This window comes from Microcaecilia unicolor, chromosome 1 (assembly GCF_901765095.1).
Source record: "Microcaecilia unicolor chromosome 1, aMicUni1.1, whole genome shotgun sequence".
NCBI lineage: Eukaryota > Metazoa > Chordata > Amphibia > Gymnophiona > Siphonopidae > Microcaecilia > Microcaecilia unicolor.
This window is the reverse complement of record NC_044031.1, coordinates 347,389,956-347,409,562: the sequence shown is the minus strand read 5'-3', so window position 1 is coordinate 347,409,562 and position 19,607 is coordinate 347,389,956. Positions and strand designations below refer to the sequence as shown.

At 44.2% G+C, this 19,607-nt stretch overlaps 1 protein-coding gene across 1 annotated transcript in view; it reads left to right on the top strand.

Annotated features, from left to right (window-relative positions):
• Window positions 1–19,607, top strand: part of ULK4 (unc-51 like kinase 4) — a gene marked incomplete in the record, with an annotated part of 1,752,451 nt that overhangs the window by 239,576 nt on the left and 1,493,268 nt on the right. Inside the window, 1 exon segment of the mRNA XM_030209369.1 lies at window positions 10,363–10,464. Within this exon segment, the coding sequence (XP_030065229.1) occupies window positions 10,363–10,464 (102 nt within the window).

Sequence of the window (19,607 nt, the reverse complement as noted above, 5' to 3'; positions counted from 1 at the left end):
AGGAGGAAGACTAAAAATGGAATTGTGAGACTGAAAGACGCTGCGAACCAGTATGTGGATAATGATGAAGAAAAAGCAAATTTGCTTAACAAATACTTTTGTTCTGTTTTCACTGAAGAAAATCCTAGAGAAGGACCACGATTGACTGGCAAAAGTACATATGAGAATGGAGCGTATATATCGCCATTCACAGAAGAGTGTGTGTATGAACAACTTGAAAATCTAAAGGTGGACAAAGCTATGGGACCGGACGGGATCCACCCCAGGATATTGACTAGCTTATACTCGAAAGAGAAAAACGCTTATATTTCGACCCAAATCAGGAGATGGGCGTTTTTCTCGCAAAGGCGCCCAAATCGGTATAACCGAAAGCCGATTTTGGGCGTTTCCAACTGCACTCTGTCACGGAAACGAATAAAGTTGACAGGGGCGTGTTGGAGGTGGGCGTAGTTATCAGCCGAGGAGAGATGGGCATCTGTAGCTGATAATCGAAAAAAAGGCGTTTTTACCGCGATTTTGGGTCACTTTTTTTGGACCCTTTTTTTCACGAACAAGTCTCAAAAAAGTGCCCCAACTGCCTAGATGACCACTGGAGGGAATCGGGGATGACGTCCCTGGACTCCCCCAGTGGTCACTAACCCCCTCCCACCAAAAAAAACCCCACTTTAAAAACTTTTTTCCCATTTGATAAACTGCACTGGAATTACTTATTTGAGGTGCTGCATATAATGGGATTTGAAGGTTGGTTCATTCAGGCGCTGCATGTGCTATACAGAAATCCAACTGCGACCCTACTAGTTAACGGCATCAAGACACCAAAGTTCCCTATAGGTAGAGGAACCCGCCAGGGGTGCCCGCTCTCCCCATTTTATTTCTCCTGTCACTTGAACCCCTGCTGAGAAGGTTACACGCATGTGGGGAAATACAGGGAGTGCAGGTGGGAGGTACTGTGATTAAGACTTTGGCTTTTGCGGACGATCTATTAATAATGCTTCAAAATACAAGAACTTCCCTGCCCAAGTTACTAAAAGAAATAGAGCATTATGGGGAATACTCGGGATTTGTTTTAAATATGCAGAAATCAAAGATACTTACAGTACATGGTGATGCATGCGAGGGAAAGGGGAGCGGGATGGATGTGCTGGAAGCAGGGACACCTCTAAAATACTTGGGAGTATATATACCACAGAATCTAAGTCAACTTTATGATAATGTAATGAGTCTACTAAGAGATACAAAAGACCGTCTATGTGCCTGGTAGAACTACCCATTGTCATTACTAGGTCGGGTGGCTTTATATAATATGCTGATAGTACCACGCTGGCTCTAGGTCTTCCAAGTACTACCTTTATACCTAAAGTGTAAAGATGAGAAACAGCCTAATAGACAACTCCAAAAATTCCTCTGGAGGGGAAAGAAACCAAGATGTCCCTTAGCTACATTACAAATACCAGTGGAATATGGAGGCCTGGGACTCCTGAGCTTACGATAAATGACAATCGCAAGTGGCATGCGACATATCGCAGACTGGTTCCGAACATCACAAGACTTTTCTGTATCATCATTAGAATTAGAACTCACCAGCACAGTACACTTCAGTTGCTGGTTACACGGGGTAAAGAGACCCATGCCCTATGAATTGAAACAAACGTCAATACTACCCACAGCACAGAAAGTTTGGGAGGTGGGTGTGCAAATTACACAACTTTTCGGCAAAAGCCACTCCGTTCATATCCATGTATGATAATCCGGCCTTTCCTCCAGGAGAGATATATATAAATTTTAAACGATGGCAAAAGAAAGGAATGAAATACATCTCTCAGATCCTGACTGAGGAAGGCAGGCTACAACCATTTCCAGAACTACAAACCAGACATTCTTTGCCAGAATCAGATTTCTTCCATTACAGCCAATTGAAGCATTATGTAGACAGTTTAAGATGGCAAAATCTGACCGAGGATGTACAGGAGGAAATCTCCTCAGCATACTCTTTGACTGCTCAACAAAAAATTCCACTCTCCTTTTACCATAGGTACATTCGCGATGCAGCCTCTGAATTGGCCTATGAGAGATTGGCAAAAGAGTGGTCATCAGAGTTAGGCACCGTTGTGCCAACTCATATTTTCAGGAACATGTCCTAAAAATGAAGAAACAAACTAATTTTACCTGGTGTTGGGAATTACAATATAAGTTTGCGTTGCGCATGCATATAGCACCGAGAAGGGCTTTCCACTTGGGGTTATCCCCGGCGGGGGAATGCCCAAAATGCAATAAAGTAGGCGCAACCCTAGGACCTGTCCATACATCCAAACCTTCTGGAGACAACTTTTACGAACAACTTTATCCCTTTGGGGGATAACCTGGATACAGGACTGCCAGTTATTATTTGGACATTATTGACTAACCAAGCAGGTGTCCAAAAAAGTGATTTTGCTGGAGTGGCTCTCAAGGAAGGCCCCAACCATGCAGCAATGGAGAACCCAGATGATACAACTCATGAGAATGGAGAGACTAGAAATATCACAGAAGGACAGCAAGAGACACAAGTCATTTGAGAAGCGATGGTCAGCATTCTGGCAAACCCTAACACCATCAGCAAGGAGCTATCTGTTAAACTTTTAACACACTGGGAAAGTCGGTGAGAGAGTAAGGAATGATTTTCATAATTTGATAGACCCTGAGATGATGTGGAGCCTGATCAGACTGTGTTCAAGAGAAAGGGAGGGAGGTGGGAGGAGGGGGGAAGGGGGGGCGTTAGAAAATTAGAAAAGTTAAAGCTTCCTTTTCTTTTGAAGTTGAATGCTTTATATAATGCCAAGTAGCCCTGATTATGTATAACTTAAGCTTGTTGAGAATAATGAAAAGTTATTTAATGGCACTGTAATGTTACAATTGCTTCAATAAAAAACATTGAATAATAAAAACTTTTTTCCCAGCCTTTATGCCAGCCTCAAATGCCGTACCCACCTCCATGACAGCAGAATGTGTTCGATCCTCTCACAGCCTTTCCCTGGGTCAGATGTGGCTCTCGGGTGCACTACAGGGTCACATCAGCATTGCATTGTGGTGGGTGTAGGGTATTGGGCTCCGTGATTTCATTAGCTTGTGTTACAGTCTCACGATGTTGGTAGTTGGTAGGCTCTTCTCCCATTGTGCTTTTCCCCCTGCCTACTGGGTCAGAGTGTGCCCTGTTGTGTTTCCTGTTGTAGTCCATGCGGTAGTGCCCATTTTTGTAAGCCAGTTTTAGTTCCTTTTCCTGTGTTAGTCATGTTAGACAACTTAGTTCTTCCCTTGAATGTGGCTGAAAGAGGGCATTGTACAGCATTCTGCCAGCTCTGACCTACTGCTCATCTCAGTACCAGGGAGACTCGTTGCCAGTGGGGCACAACCTCTGATCTGCAGTTAACTGTGAGTAAAGGCGGTTATTCCAATAAAGGACGTTTTCGGAGAGATTAGTCTTCCGGTGTCAACTGGTGTGCCAATGTTATATAGCAGCAACCAGTCCTAGAGGCCTGCGTGTATGCAGGTCCCTGGAGCACTTTTAGTGGGTACCGCAGTGCACTTCAGCCAGGTGGACCCAGGCCCATCCCCCCCCCACCTGCAACACTTGTGCTGGTAAATGGGAGGCCTCCAAAACCCACTGTACCCACATGTAGGTGCCCCCTTCACCCCTAAGAGCTAAGGTAGTGTTGTACATTTGTGGGATTTGGGGGAGGGGGGTTGGGTGTTCAGCACCCTTGGTAAGGGAGCTATGCATGTGGGAGCTTTTTCTGAAGTCCACCGCACTAACCTAGTGTCCTGGCATATCAGGGGGGCCAGTGTACTACGAATCCTGGCCCCTCCCACGACCAAATGGCTTGGATTAGGACGTATTTGAGCTGGGAGTTTTTAGTTTCCATTATCGCTAAAAACAAACAAACGCCCAGCTCAAAAGCGTCCATTTTTTCGAAAATATGGTTCGGCCCGCCCCTTCACGGACCCGTTCTCGGAGATAAACGCCCATGGAGATAGGCGTTTCCGTTCGATTATGCCCCTCCACATCATCAACTTACTTTGCCCTTCAACAGTTTAGCGATAATTCTATATGGTTTAATTTGAAAATGAGTATTTGGATCAATCCTGAAATTATGATTAAGAAAAGATGCATTTCTTGGAAAACTTAGCAAAAATGTAATATTTTGTGTTTAGATCAGATTATTTCTCAAAACAAATTGCTATCTCAGAATAACCTTAAAATTAAGTTTCCTTTCTTATTCCCTAAAGCTTCCCAATGGTCTACACTCAATAATTTTCTTAATAATAATCCCTCCTTTTTAAGTAATCTATCAGAAGAAGCCTCACTTAGGAAATGGTGTGAGTCAACCCTTATTGAAGGCAAAGCTGTATCCACTTTTTAAAACATTTTTAGAGCTAAATTGTTTGTTTTTGATGTTAAATTGTCTGAATCCTGGAATTCAGATATTGATGACTCAACCCAATTTGCATGGCCTATAATATGTTCGCAAGTTAATAGACCATTGCTTTCTGCTGTCCTATTACAATCTTTATTTTTCTTCTTACACCATTCATTATGGACCCCCAGGAAATCGTGGAGAGCCAAACTCAGTCAAATGGCCTCATATTTGTACTGTTCTGCATCTTCTGGCTAACTAAGACATGATATTTGACTGCCCAATGATTAAACCTTTTTGGTTGGAAATTTGATCGACTGTTCGGTCTATCATCAAGTGCTCATCAGGCATAACTGATTGTAGTTCTTTGATCTCAGCATCCATGTTTTCACTTCTCAACCTGCAAGCCTAAGCTAATAAACTCATTGATGGCTATTGACATTCAACATGTTCTCAAGAACTGGAAATCTGCCAAATTTCTCAATTATTCTTTCTGATGTACTACAGTCTGCCAATACAAACAATATGAACTACATGCCTCTGAAAAGAAATCAAATATAATTTCACTGGAACAACTATGGAAACATGTCGACATATTTTTGCAATCTCTCTAATGGTTATTATAAAACATATATGTGTGAGATGTTTTATTGTGCTAGTTTTCTATTGTTATTCTTGACCATTATTTGTTTACTTTCTCCAAAACTTCAATAAAATTATTTGAATTGAAAAAAAAATAAAATGTGTCTGCTCTTTAAAACCTGGAGGTGTATTTTCAAAGCACTTAGACTTACAAAGTTACATAGAGGGGCATTTTCGATATGACATCTAAGTCTGACTTGGGACATTTTGCAAAAAATGTCCAAAATCTAAATAAGAAAGAAGGACATTTGAAAAAAAAAAAAAAAAAAAGGTCTATTTTTTTTCTAAAATACTGTTTTGAACAAGGTTTTTGATTTGGATTTGATTTGGTCTAATTTTGAAAAAAAAAAAAAAGTCCAAGAGCAAAATGCACAAAATTAAGCCATTGGGATATAGGAGAAGCCAGTATTTTTGGTAGACCGGTCCCCCGGACATCCCAGGAAAGCAGTAGGGTATCCTAGGGGGCATTGCAATGAACTTCATAAAATGCTCCCAAATACACATCTCACCATTGCTCCCTATCTTGTCTGATGAGCCCCCAAAACCCACTACCCTCAACTGTACACCACTACCATAGCCTTTGCGGGTAAAGGGGGCAACTATTTGTGGGTACAGTGGTTTTCGGCGAGTTTTGGAGGGCTCACCCTTTCCTCCACAAGTGTAACAGGTAGGGGGCGGTATGGGTCTGGGTCCACTTGTCTGCAGTGCATTGCACCCACCACTAGACTACCCAGGGACCTGCATGCTGCTCTAAAGGACCTGAGTATAACATCTGAGGCTGGCAAGTAATGTTTTAAATCACATTTTTTTTTTTTTTTGGGGGGGGGGGGTTAGTGACCACTGGGGGAGTAAGGAGTGGTCATCCCTGATTCCCTCCAGTGGTCATCTGGTCATTTAGGGCACCTTTTTGTGCCTTATTCAATATAAAAATAGGTCTAGCTCAAAACGTCTTAGGACGCCCAGATCCTGCCCTTAAAACACCCCGGACATGCCCCCTTGTGATTTGAACGCACTTTAGAAAAACGTCTACAATTTGGTTTTGAAAATACCAATTTGGACTTTTTTTGTGAGAAAAATGTCCAAATGCAGATTTGTGCCACTTTTTGGATATTTTTCTCTTTCGAAAATGAGCTCCATGGTAACCTATGGAAGTTTGTAAGTCTAAGTGCTTTGAAAATGATCTCCCTGGTCTACTATGGTCTCAGGGCATCCTGATAGCGAGATTGCAATAATCTTTTCTGCTTTGATGATATGTTTTAAAGATAAGCTTTCCTGGTTTGGAACAAGGTATGTTATTAGTGTTATTGGTTCATGTTGGCCTTGCCGTTGAAAGTCCCTGGCTGTTGTTTGTTTTCAGTGAGTCTGGTAGCTAAGGATTCCCAGATGTGAGGCCATACTGTCTTGCTTGTCCTCAGAATTTACAGATATTCTCCATGGACAGCAGGACATATGTTCTCACATATCCTCCTGGAGGAGCTGAATTCTTTATGCTTTTTTATCCAACTGTGGATCCTGCACGAGTTGGGCATGCAGCAAAGCATGCACGCATTCATGTTTGGACCTGCCAAAGGCTTCAGGAATCATTTGAATGCTGTGCAGTGTCTGTGCTGTGACTCTATCCATGACATCACCCAGATGTGAGAACATATGTGCTGTTGTTCTCGAAGAATACTTACTATGGGTGAATAATTTAACTTTACAGTCCCAAATATGGCTATCATTAATTTGTAGTATTAGGTTTTCATGATTATTTGCTTTTACTTTGCATTTGTATTTTTTGATGATGATGTGATCTATTTTGTATGAAAATGGAGAATATAAATTTAAATTAAATTAACTAGCGGGATGAAGGCATGTCAGTTTCTATATTGCATAAAGGTCTGGGGGCTCTACTCCTGGCCCTTGACAGGACAGATTTGCAGGTCCGCTGGGGTCGGGACTTGGAGATTCCTGCAGATTCTCTAGAACCTTTGGGCCCGATAGGTTGAATACAGGCTGTATCAGTGAACGCGAATGTTATTTTAGAGTTATCCACAGAGCCTACTTTACCCAAGAGCGGCTTTATAAAGCAGGAGGAGCAGACTCCCCTATATGTTGGAAATGTCAGCAAGAAGTTAATTCCTTCTTTCATGCTTTCTGGACTTGCGGAACCAAAGACCTGTTTTTGGATGCAAATGACATGCTATTTGGAGACATTATGTGGGTGGCCAATTAGAGTGACACCAGCGGGTTTCCTTTTGGATAAACATGGGGATTTTGGGCCACATAGCCGTGCTTCCAAACTACTGATTAGGAAAGCTGTGCTGCTGGGCAAGCGAGTCATTTTAGGAGCATGGGTCAGTGACGAAGCTGGCAATGGAGGAACACATTTCATGCTTTGATGTTGATGGAAAAACAATATGCACGCCTCTCCTACAAAAGGAAACAAATATTTTTGGCTACCTGGGATGGTTATCTTCAATCCCTGCCTCGTAGGGCCCGAAGCTTTATAGTTATTTCTCTTTAGATCCCACGACACTATCCTTGACATAAAGTCGAGAGGTGGAGTAGTGGTTCCAGCAGAGTTGACTGTGAGGACTGGGGGAAGGGGGGTCTGGCGCATGTCAGACAAAGGTGTCACATCTCACGGGGTCCCATTGGGAAGTTCTTTTTTTTTTTTTGTTCGCAGAGTTAAGGAGGGGATGGGTTTGAGGAGGGGAGGGTGAGGGATAGCAAGTTAACTTCTGGCCATGCTTTTAATATATGGGATGTGAGAAGAGCAACAGCACCCTGCTGGAAGACTCTCCTGCATTCGGCAGTAGGCAGCCGGAAGTCTGTTATGTATGCACTGGGTGGTGTCTGTTATTGAGTCTTGATTGTCCTCTTCAATATGTATTGACACAATGTTTTAGATAAAAGTGGGAGGAGGTTGAGGCCAATTATGGTTATATTGTGGACAAAGCTTTTTTTTTATATAAAAGGGAGAAAAGAAAGAAAAAGGAAGGCTCTCAATTGTTCCTATCTGCTATGTTCATCAAGAATTGTTTCAATCTGTTTAAGGGGTCCTGGGGGTGGGGTAGAGGGGGACGGTGGGGGAATTACTTGTGGTTTGATGATGGGCTATACTCATTTTGGTTGTTTGATAGATGTGTTTTTGCAATGGACTAGTTATATGCCCATTTATTGGATGTAAAAAAATAGTTGTAACATAAATTAACTAGTGGATGAGCAGCTTTCCATAATGTTTAAGTATATCCTTATAGCCACCAGTATCATCCCCCCCCCCTTTTAAAACCTTGGATGGTTTTAGATTTAAAAAGACTGATTTAAAGTACACTGCCATATTACTGTGCAGGCATTTTTGATTATTGCCCCTCAATGTACTTGTTTTCCCTTTTTTTTCCCCTTTTTTTAAAGAATTATAGTTTCACCTTACATGATGATAATTCATGCACTGGCAATCAATGGCAGGTCCTCTGTGTGGATTGTGGGCATACGGTGGCTCACATACTCTCTGTTTACTGGCCTGTATTTTACTGAGAGCAAGGGCTAGCATATTTCTACATTTGCTACACTCCCATCCTAGCAGCTGGGCCTGGGATCATAGAATTATTAAGGGTGGAAGGCAGAATAGGGGGCAAGAGAGAAGATAATATTTTTTGCGTCCTCTCATCTCTCCTCTCTTCCTCTTTTTCTTTCTACCTTTTATTTGCATTTTCCTCTTCTCTTCCTGTCATGGTTTCTCCCCTTTTCTGGTCTCATATTGAGTGACTGATTCCACATCTTTGCTAATATTTGTCTCCTTACTAATAAGTTCCCATCTGCTTTTCTCCTACAGAAAGTTTAGAGGTCTGAGGAATAGTGTTAACAGAGATTCAGATTTTTCTTCCGGTTTTATAATATATTTTTGAAACATTGACCCTGCAGTTCTGTCATGTGTTCTTGTTGGCATGATTGTGTCTAGCCAGCAGGTGCATGATGCTTGCAGCTGACTTGCTTCTAGAGCACTATGAGGAGTGGAGACTAGTGGACTGAGAACCAAGGAAGTCAGGGTTCAAATCCCACTAATTCTCCTTGTGATCTTGAGCTAGTCATTTAACCTTCCCTTGCCTCAAGTATAATATTTCAGTGTTACCAGGGCTTTTTTTGAGGGGGTACTGAGTACCTTTTCCATTGTCTGCTAAAATTGACCCATGGACCCCAAGTTTTAATGAAAGAGCTCAGGTGTATGCAAATTCTGCCTTGGCCTAGATTCTGTGACTGGTTGCAAGGGGCCTAGCTATTGTGGGGTGGGTCCAGTGGTGTGCTGGAGCAGGCTCTCACAGGCTCGCAAGAGCCAGTTGTTAAGTTTTTAAGAATTTTGGGAGCCAGTTGTTAAAGTAGGGCCCTTCATGGCTTCTTTAACAACTGGCTCCCAAAATGTGGGCTTGGGCCCCCTGCTGAATTATCTTTTACTTTGCTGGTGGGGATGCTGAGCCCTGCAAGCCAAGTAAATAGACTACTGCTGCTCCCTGCTCCTTGTTTCCAGCTCTGGACAGCAGGCTGGGAGTTCTCGAGCATGTGAGAGAAGTTCCAGCATGCTGCTCAGAGCAAGACGTTGGGAGTGGTGGCAGTCCATTTATTGGCTGCCAGCAAAGGTATGCCTAGCGTGCCCACATGAAGGGAGGGAGGAGAGAGAGGCAAGTGTTGCTCCCCCCCCCCCCCCAGGCCCTTCCAACTGCAGAGCTGGCTACGTCCGAAAGAACCTGTTGTTAAAAATTTACCAGCACACCCCTGGGTGGGTCCCTCAGTGATCACCTCACCCCTGAAGGGTGGCCTGGCATTTGAGTACCGGCACCTTTTTCACTAGAATAAATGCACTATGTTACACAACTTTGTAGGTGATCAAAATCCAAATAAGGGCAATTTTCTTATTGTCAAATTGCTGTAAAGTCTGCGGGTACATTTTTACCTGTGGGGTTTGCACCAACTTTCAAAGTGAAATTTGTATATACTTTCACTTTGAAAAGTGCCTGAGGAAAAAGTACCTGCAGGTACGTGCACCAGCTTTTTATGTGGGTAGTTTTTCTGATTAAAATACTTATGGTTTTGGAAATGCAAAACTACATGCATTGTTTGCTCCCCTGATCTATCCCCACCTCTCAGAAACACCTCTGCTACAATCTGGGTAAAAGTATTCTAAATATAGTCCTCTGTGGTGTTGCTTTGGAACAGAGAAAATAGGAATGATATGAACAGTCTTTTGTAAATATAAAAAATGTGTGTGCACATATGTATAAATAGAGAGAATTTCAGATATGGTTATTTTTATAGTAGCGTAGCATATCTTTAAATGTATGTTTTATTGCAGGGTCTCCACTATACACAGCTCCAGAAGTCATCCATGGAGCGGACTTCTCTGTAGCCAGTGATCTGTGGTCGCTGGGCTGTGTGCTGTATGAAATGTATTCAGGTTGTATTTTCTTACGTTTTTGTATTCATGTAATTGTGCTAAAGTGCAGTGAAAGTCTACTTAGATTTTTGTCAGTTCTCTATGAAGACCTACTGGTATACACGGAGGGGCATAATCGAACGTGAACACCCATCTCTGTGGATGGGTCTGCGAAGAGGGGCAGGCCAAACCGTATTTTTGAAAAAGATGGGTGTCCATCTTTTGTTTCGATAATATGGTTGGTGCTGGGCAAATGCATCGGATTTGAGCTGGACGGTATCGGTTTTCAGCGATAATGGAAACCGAAGGCACCCAGCTCAAAAACGAACAAATCCAAGGCATTTGGTCATGGGAGGGGCCAGGATTCGTAATGCACTGGTCCCCCTCACATGCCAGGACACCAACCAGGCACCCTAGGGGACACTTGTAAAAAGTAAAAAAAAAAAAAAAAAGTTAAAATACCTCCCAAGTCCATAGCTCCCTTACCTTGGATGCTGAGCCCCCCAAATTCCCCCCCCAAAACCCACTCCCTAGAACTCTACACAATTACCATAGCACTTATGGCTGAAGGGAGGCACCTAGATGTGGGTACAGTGGGTTTTGGGGGCGGTTTGGAGGGCTCCCGTTTACCAGCACAAGTGTAACAGGTGGGGGGGAGGGGGGGCGGGGATTGTAAGCCTTTATAGGATGAATAACTCTTCTGGGCAAAGCTACCCAATGAGTAATTCCCAGGTTCCGTTTACAGGAGTCTGGCTAAACCAACTTCCTAGCTCTGTCCAGGGGTTATATATTATGAAGGAACCTGGCTGTTCTGGGCCTACACCAGAACTTTTCTTCTGTTAGAGAGAACTGGAATAAAAGTAAAGTCACTGCTGTGAAATATATTAATTTATTATATAGGTAAGCAAATAGTATAATACACCCTACACTACAGCTCAGCTGTACAATAGTAGCTCCCTTATGCTGATAAGCAACTGTAGAATGTATTGTCTAACTAAAACACTGATTTCACTGGTTACTAGATTATTACACAATCCCGATTAGTAATACTGACTAGGTCATGAAGTAATACAGTTAGCAGCACATCTTCCTGATCACAAAGTTCTGACTAACCCGCCTTTGCTTAGGTAAGAACCCACTAGCTAATCCCCAACTATAGGAAATAAATCTCTGCAATCCTCACCGAGCCGACTCTAGGTGGTCTCTCAGATGAAGTGGACACAGGTTTTCCCCTTTAGACTCCAGCTGTTTTCCACAGCGAGTCCCCGTCTCAGGAAACAACACAGGTTCTGCAGCATGCAGGATTACAGTCTCTCTGGCCGGTAGAGCTGAACCAACAGGTACTTTCTTCAGATGGTCAGTTCACAAGGTTGTGGACCACTTCAGGTCTCGCTGGTCTTTTTTTCAGCTACCCTTCTTCCAGTAGAACCAGACAAATTCTCCCTTTCTTCTTTTCTTTCTTCTTCTGTCTGTCTCTCTGCACTTCTCTCCCTTTCTGGTCTCCCGCTCTCTGGCCCCTGATTCCCAGGTGACCAGACAGCAACCAATCCGGATCTTGTCCAGCTCCTTCCCTGAGCAAGAAAACCTTTTTTTTGATCTTCCAGTTGTTACATTGTGGTATGCATTCCTGTCTCTCATCAGGCTCGCTGGCACCATGGCCTTACCCCCTGTAGCTCATCAGGGAGGTGCAAGGGTCAGGTAGCCCACTGCATATCCTTGAGTTTTTTTTCCAGACCTGCCAGTTATTTACCACAAGCAGAGCTCTGGTACAAACAGAAAGTTGAATCTGTTTGGTCACTGAAGTGCAGGGTCTTAGTTCACAGACTCCATCTTGACATAGTTGTATACACAGGCAGAGATCAGCAGAGTGAGGCTCACAAGGAAATAGCCCTACAGGATGGGCCTGGGTCCACCTGCCTGAAGTCCACTGCACCCACTAACATCTGCTCCAGGGACCTGCATACTGCTGTGATGGAGCTGGGTATGACATTTGAGGCTGGCATACAGGCTGGAAAAAAAAGTTTATAAAGTTCTTTTTTTTTTGGTGGGAGGGGGTTAGTGACCACTGGGGGAGTCATGGGAGGTCATCCCCGATTCCCTCTGGTGGTCATCTGGGCAGTTGGGGCACTCTTTGGGGACTTGTTCGTGAAAAAAAAGGGTCCAGAAAAAGTGACCCAAATTCTGGATTATGGCGCTCTTCTTTTTTCGATTATCTGCCGAGCGCGCCCATCTCTCCTCGGCCGATAATCACGCCCCAGTCTCGCCTTCATCACGCCTCTGACACGCCCCGTCAACTTTGTCCGTTCCCGCGACAGACTGCAGTTGGAGGCGCCCAAAATCGGCTTTCGATTATACCGATTTGGGCGCCCATGAGAGAAAGGCGCCCATCTCCCGATTTGGGTCGAAATATGGGCGTCTTTCTCTTTCGAAAATAAGCCTGATGATCTACCAGACCAATGGGCCTACTTTCTAAAACATACTAGCTATTAATGTGATGATTACAGATGAATAGGTGGTATGTCACCTTGGCAGTTAATATAAAGTAATTACTCTGGCTGATTACTTTCATGATAAGGTTCACAAGATTAAACTTGAATTCACAACCAGCTCTCCTCCACCCCTTACTACTACTACTACTACTATTTAGCATTTCTATAGCGCTACAAGGCATACGCAGCGCTGTACAAACATAGAAGAAAGACAGTCCCTGCTCAAAGAGCTTACAATCTAATAGACAAAAAATAAATAAAGTAAGCAAATCAAATCAATTAATGTGAACGGGAAGGAAGAGAGGAGGGTAGGTGGAGGCGAGTGGTTACAAGTGGTTACGAGTCAAAAGCAATGTTAAAGAGGTGGGTTTTCAGTCTAGATTTAAAGGTGGCCAAGGATGGGGCAAGACGTAGGGGCTCAGGAAGTTTATTCCAGGCGTAGGGTGCAGCGAGACAGAAGGCGCGAAGTCTGGAGTTGGCAGTAGTGGAGAAGGGAACAGATAAGAAGGATTTATCCATGGAGCGGAGTGCACGGGAAGGGGTGTAGGGAAGGACGAGTGTGGAGAGATACTGGGGAGCAGCAGAGTGAATACATTTATAGGTTAGTAGAAGAAGTTTGAACAGGATGCGAAAACGGATAGGGAGCCAGTGAAGGGTCCACTCTCTCAACCCTCTTACCCTTGCCTCCTTTTCTTCCTTTTCTGAAATCACTGAAGAAGAAACTTTACTTCTTCTGTCATCCTCAAAACTAACCACCTGCTCCACTGACCCTATTCCTACTCATCTACTCAACACTATCTCTCCTGCTGTCACCCCTTTCATCTGTCATATCCTCAATCTGTCACTTTCCACTACAACTGTCCCTGATGCCTTCAAACATGCCGTGGTCACCCCACTCCTCAAAAAACCTTCTCTGGATCCTACCTCTCCTTCCAACTATCACCCCATCTCCCTCCTCCCTTTCTTATCCAAGATACTAGAACGTGCTGTCCACCGTTGCTGCCTCGACTCTCAACCTATTCTTGATCCACTCCAATCTGGCTTTCGTCCCCTTCATTCAACTGAAACAGCACTTGCTAAAGTCTCCAATGATCTATTCCTGGCTAAATCCAAAGGGCTCTATTCTATCCTCCTCCTCCTCGATCTTTCTGCTGCTTTTGACACTGTTGATCACAGCCTACTCCTTGATACGTTGTCCTCACTTGGATTTCAGAATTCTGCTCTCTCATGGTTTTCTTCCTATTTCTCACAGCGTTCTTTTACTGTACACTCTGGTGGATCCTCCTCTTCCTCTATCCCGCTGTCAGTGGGTGTACCTAAAGGATCCGTCCTAGGACCGCTCCTTTTCTCCATCTATACTTCCTCCCTTGGTGCTCTCTTCCCACGATTTTCAGTATCACCTTTATGCTGATGACTCCCAGGTCTACCTCTCCACACCAGAAATCTCGGAAGAAATCCAGTCCAAGGTATCTGCCTGCCTCTCTGACATTGCTACCTGGATGTCTCACTGCCACCTGAAGCTCAATATGTCCAAAACTGAGCTCCTTATCTTCCCACCTAAACCAACCTCTCCCCGTCCCCCATTCTCTATTTCTGTTGACAACACGCTCATTCTTCCTCTCTCATCTGCTTGTAACCTTGGGATCATCTTTGACTCCTCCCTCTCCTTCTCTGCACATATCCAACAGATTGCTAAAACCTGTCGTTTCTTCCTTTATAATATCACCAAAATTTGCCCTTTCCTTTCTGAACACGCTATCAGAACCCTCATCCACACTCTCATCACCTCTCGCTTTGATTACTGCAACTTGCTTCTCACAGGTCTTCCACTCAGCCACCTCTCTCCTCTTCAATCTGTTCAGAATTCTGCTGCACGACTAATATTTTGCCAAAGTCGTTATACCCATATCAGCCCTCTCCTGAAGTCACTTCACTGGCTCCCTATCTGTTTCTGTATAAAATTCAAGCTCCTCTTATTGACTTATAAGTGCATTCACTCTGCAGCCCCTCACTACCTCTCCACCCTCATCTCTCCCTACACTCCTTCCCAGGAACTCCGTTCACTAGGCAAATCTCTCCTAGTTGCACCCTTCTCCTCCATCGCTACCTCCAGACTCCGTTCCTTTTGTCTCGCCGCACCTTATGCCTGGAATGGGCTCCTGAGCCATTATGACTAGCTCCATCCCTGGCTGCCTTCAAATCCTGGCTAAAGGCCTACCTTTTTGACGCTGCTTTTGACTCCTAACTTCACTTTGCTCGTAACCTTTATCTTGTCTTCCTCTCTTCAATAGCCCCTTTCCCTGTGTGCCCTTCTGTCTGTCTTACCCTTATCCTTATTGGTCCTGTCTGTCTGTCCTGATTTAGATTGTAAGCTCTTTTGAGCAGGGACTGTCTTTTGTTCATGTTCGATTGTGAAGCGCTGCGTACGACTGGTAGCACTATAGAAATGATTTATAGTAGTAGTTGTAGTAGTAGTTTGGGTGGAGACTATGCCTTATGGTAATGTACTGGAGTAGGTGTAGCTAACTGTATTGTATTATCTGCAATGCAGTTATCACGTGAAAAAAAAAATTTTGCATTGACTGAATGGGAAACTGCTGGAAATGCCCCAACAGTTTTTGCAGTTACCATGTAGGAATTTTAGAGGCATAGGGCCAGAAGTACTAAATATTTTATCCATACACACAAAATAGGAAAAAATGGTTAGTATATCAACCACATTGTAGTGACTTGTATTTGTCTACTAAACGAGGCAGAAGCAAAAACTCATCTGATGAAGACCGAAACAAAGATGGTCACAAAATTCCAATCCCAGAGTAAAAAAAAGTGAATTAGTTGCTAGTTTTCAAAATAGCATGGTGTCCCTTAATTAGCCTGCTGTTTTTGAACTGCTAAGTTAAGCTGGTACCCAGTTTGGTCTGGCTGGCTGACTAAATTTTCAAACGAATAGCAGCCTAAACTTAGCTAGATTTAGGATGTTGAAGAATGTCTGACTGATTTTGGCAGGCTAGCACTGAAAACCAGCATTGGTTAAGTCCTCCCACCTGCTGTTTAAAGTAAGGCCTGCTGACACATTCCTTTCTCCTCTGTGATCCTCCCTTCCATAGTAATATCATTATCACCATTAGCCCTTTTGTGATCTCTCTTCCTCCCATCCAACAGCACAAGTCCTGTGGAGAAGCTTGGCATCTTTTACTGTGATACTCTCTCACTTCTGTTCTCAGGTAGGAGTTGTGTGGGGACTGACAATCCTCTATATCAGTGATGGCGAACCTTTCAGAGACCGAGTGCCCAAACAGCAACCCAAAATCGAATTATTTATCGCAAAGTGCCAGTACTCATTATGGGCGTGGTCACCACATATGACTCCACCCCATGATAGCCACACCCCTTGCACCAGCCATGGCGCATATAAACAGACATCACTGAAAATATTATACTAGTATAGGAGAAAAAAATAACATGATTTTCTTTCATTATAAATCATTTCTGTAAGCTGTTCCAGCTCCAGTATACCCAGTGCAAAATAAGACAGCAGATGTAAATTCTCAAATTGGACATATTCCAAACACTAAAATGAAAATAAAATGATTTTTTCTACCTTTGTTGTCTGGTGACTTTGTTTTTCTGATCATACTGGCCCAGTATCCAATTCTGCTGCTATCTGTCCTCTGTTTAAATCTGTTTTATTGATGGAATTACATCAGATACAACAGTTGAAATCACGATATAACATTCCTTAAACATGTAGCTCCATACGATTTTCCCCCCTCTTTCCTCCCCCCAACCCTTCCCTTCCCTATACCCCATTCCCATTCCAACCCCAGCTTTATGCAATAACTCCAACAAGTGCTTACCAATATTAAACCTCCAACCTGCTTATTCCTTTATATAGCATAAGGTCACCCCCCATTACAAACACCGCAATATCATCAGGAAGCTCCCAACAGTACCCCACTCATTTAATATCATGCAGACAATGATGCGCAAGGGGCTTTGGCTCTCATAGCCCCCCGTCGCAATATGTCACCACTGTGGAGTACATGTTCAGGGGCCCCTTGTTAAAGTTTGCTATTAGGATTTATGCATATTATAACATTATAATATTATGCAGTAAACCAAGCTCAAAGCATAAACATACCATATGACAGCACTCCCAATGCCAACTAAACATTATCCCGTGTCTTTTTCAGCCTTTTCTTCCCCCTTACCCCTCCCCCCAACTCCTTCCCTCCTACCTATCCCCTTCACTATAATAACCCTTAGTACTACTACTACTACTATTTAGCATTTCTATAGCGCTACAAGGCGTACGCAGCGCTGCACAAACATAGAAGAAAGACAGTCCCTGCTCAAAGAGCTTACAATCTAATAGATAAAAAATAAAGTAAGCAAATAAAATCAATTAATGTGTACAGGAAGGAGGAGAGGAGGGTAGGTGGAGGCGAGTGGTTACGAGTCAAAAGCAATGTTAAAGAGGTGGGCTAGTAGCAAGTGAGCATGTGAGAGACACAGAACATACCCTCCCTGCAACAACTTGATACCCCAATCTTCTTATGTGGGTACTGTAACGAGCATAACAGTAATCAGTGAGGCTTCCACTCCCTTCTCCCCCACTCACCACACCTTTAACTTCCAGCAATGACGGTTTACCACAAATTCTCAGCTCATTCGTTCCTACCACATTTCTTCCATGCACCCGAACTAACCTAAAACGAATGTGCTCTTGGGGATATTTTATGCAAGTAGGCCCCCCAGACTTTCATGAACCGCTGCCACCTCTTTGGTGAGCTACGGGCATCCTGCATTTCCCATAACATCAGCTCATGAAGCTTGTTCCTCCAGTACCAATAGGAGGGGCCTTTATCCATTATCCAATGGTTGAGAATACATTTTTTCCCCCCAAATACAGACTTTGCTAAGAAAAATCTTTTCCTCTAGTGAGCCTCTGTTCCAAGCCCTCACTGAACTAAATAGCACCCGCTCAATGGACAGGTCCACCCGATATCCAAGGACCCAACTTAGGAACCGGGAGAGAGCCGACCAGAACCCCTGTATCACCCTACATTGCCACACGCCGTGGAAAAACAATGCATTATCCACTGCACACTTGGGGCATTCACTAGTTTCCACCTCTCCCGCATACCATGCCTGCTTAGCTGAAAAATATGCCCTGTGTATAGTTCTAAAGTGGCATTCCTGTAACTCAGAACTATGCACCAACCGTACGCCTCTCTGAAGCGCGACTAATATAATCCCCTCTGCTATTCTACTTCCCGCCTCCTGGCTCCATCTCTCAGCTAACGGCTTAATATCTCTTTTAGGTTGTTTCCCTGCCAGCACCTTGTGAAACCAGGAGCTCCCTGATACTCATCCCAAATTCTGGTAGTAGATTTGCGGCGGGGAGGCTATGTATATAGTGTGATAATTGGTAGTAAGCTAGTTTCGCTAAAATTCCTCCAGCACAGAGCCTCTCAAACTCTAGGTAAGTTATGACTTTCCCATCCCTCTGTAGGAAATGCTCTAGAAGTGTCACTCCCTTTTTCCCCAGGTCTCGAAAGACTTTATTTTCCCTCCCAGGCAAAAATTCCCCATTGCCCGTAATGGGTAACATTACATTCCTTGTCATCAAGCAGATGCAGCCATTACAGATGGATTGTGTCCATCAACCAGCAGAGGGAGATAGAGAGCACACTTTTTTCAGTGCCTCATACCAGCTTGCTCTACTGCCTCTCCTTCAGTAATCTCTATCTCCCCTAGCAGAGTGGTTGTAGCATCTTCGAGCTCCATCAAAAATCTGCCTGGAGGTGGCTCCTGGCTTGCCAGTTGTTAGCCGGGGTGTTGGAGGCTATAGCAGCTTCACTTTAAAGGCACATAGGTTCGCTCTTACCCATACCTCCGTGGATGTGGACATATTGCTTAGCTTTCCCTGTCCTTCCCCACCAACAGTGGATGCAGGCACATAGGTTTGCCCTTTCCCTGCCTTTCCCACTCACCTGAGCCTCCGGAGTTCTATTTACCTCTGCTTTCCTCACAGCGTTAAAAAAAAAAAAAGGAACAGAGGTTTTTCCTTGCCTTTTTCTGTGGGACCGGAGCTGTGTTACTCGGTCCAGTGAGGTAAGAGTGTTTTCTGACTTCTCCGGGGTGGGCCCGCGATCGTGGCGATTTTGGTGCGAACTGCCATTTTGAATTTTACCGCCGTTTTCGGCGATGGCTGCAGAGAATGTAAAGCGCTGTTCCAAGTGTGGCAAGCGCAGATCAGCAGCGGGGCTCTGTAAATCGTGCTGTACAGACGTTAGAGCCGGCCCAAGCATGGCGAGCGATGATTCTTCGTGCTCTGAGCTGGCAGCGGACGCCATTTTGAATTTACCACATGGCGTGACCTCCGCTAAGACGGAGAGTCCTGAGCCCGGGGGGAGGCCTCGGAGTGAGGCTGATATGAGAGCTACTAGCCTCGGCAGAGATCCGGGTGCCCAGGGTGAGTTTTTCTCCCCTGATTTTGTTTTATTAATGCATAAAGCATACATGCTTAAAAGCGCTCTCCCACAAAGCCCTGCAGGCCCCTAATGCCCCCCCCCCCCCCGGTGGATTCTAGCCTGGGTATGCCCTCTGAGGCGTTATTCCCTGATAATTGGCAGAATATGAAGCGCAGAAGGGCTCATTCCCCTTCAGAGA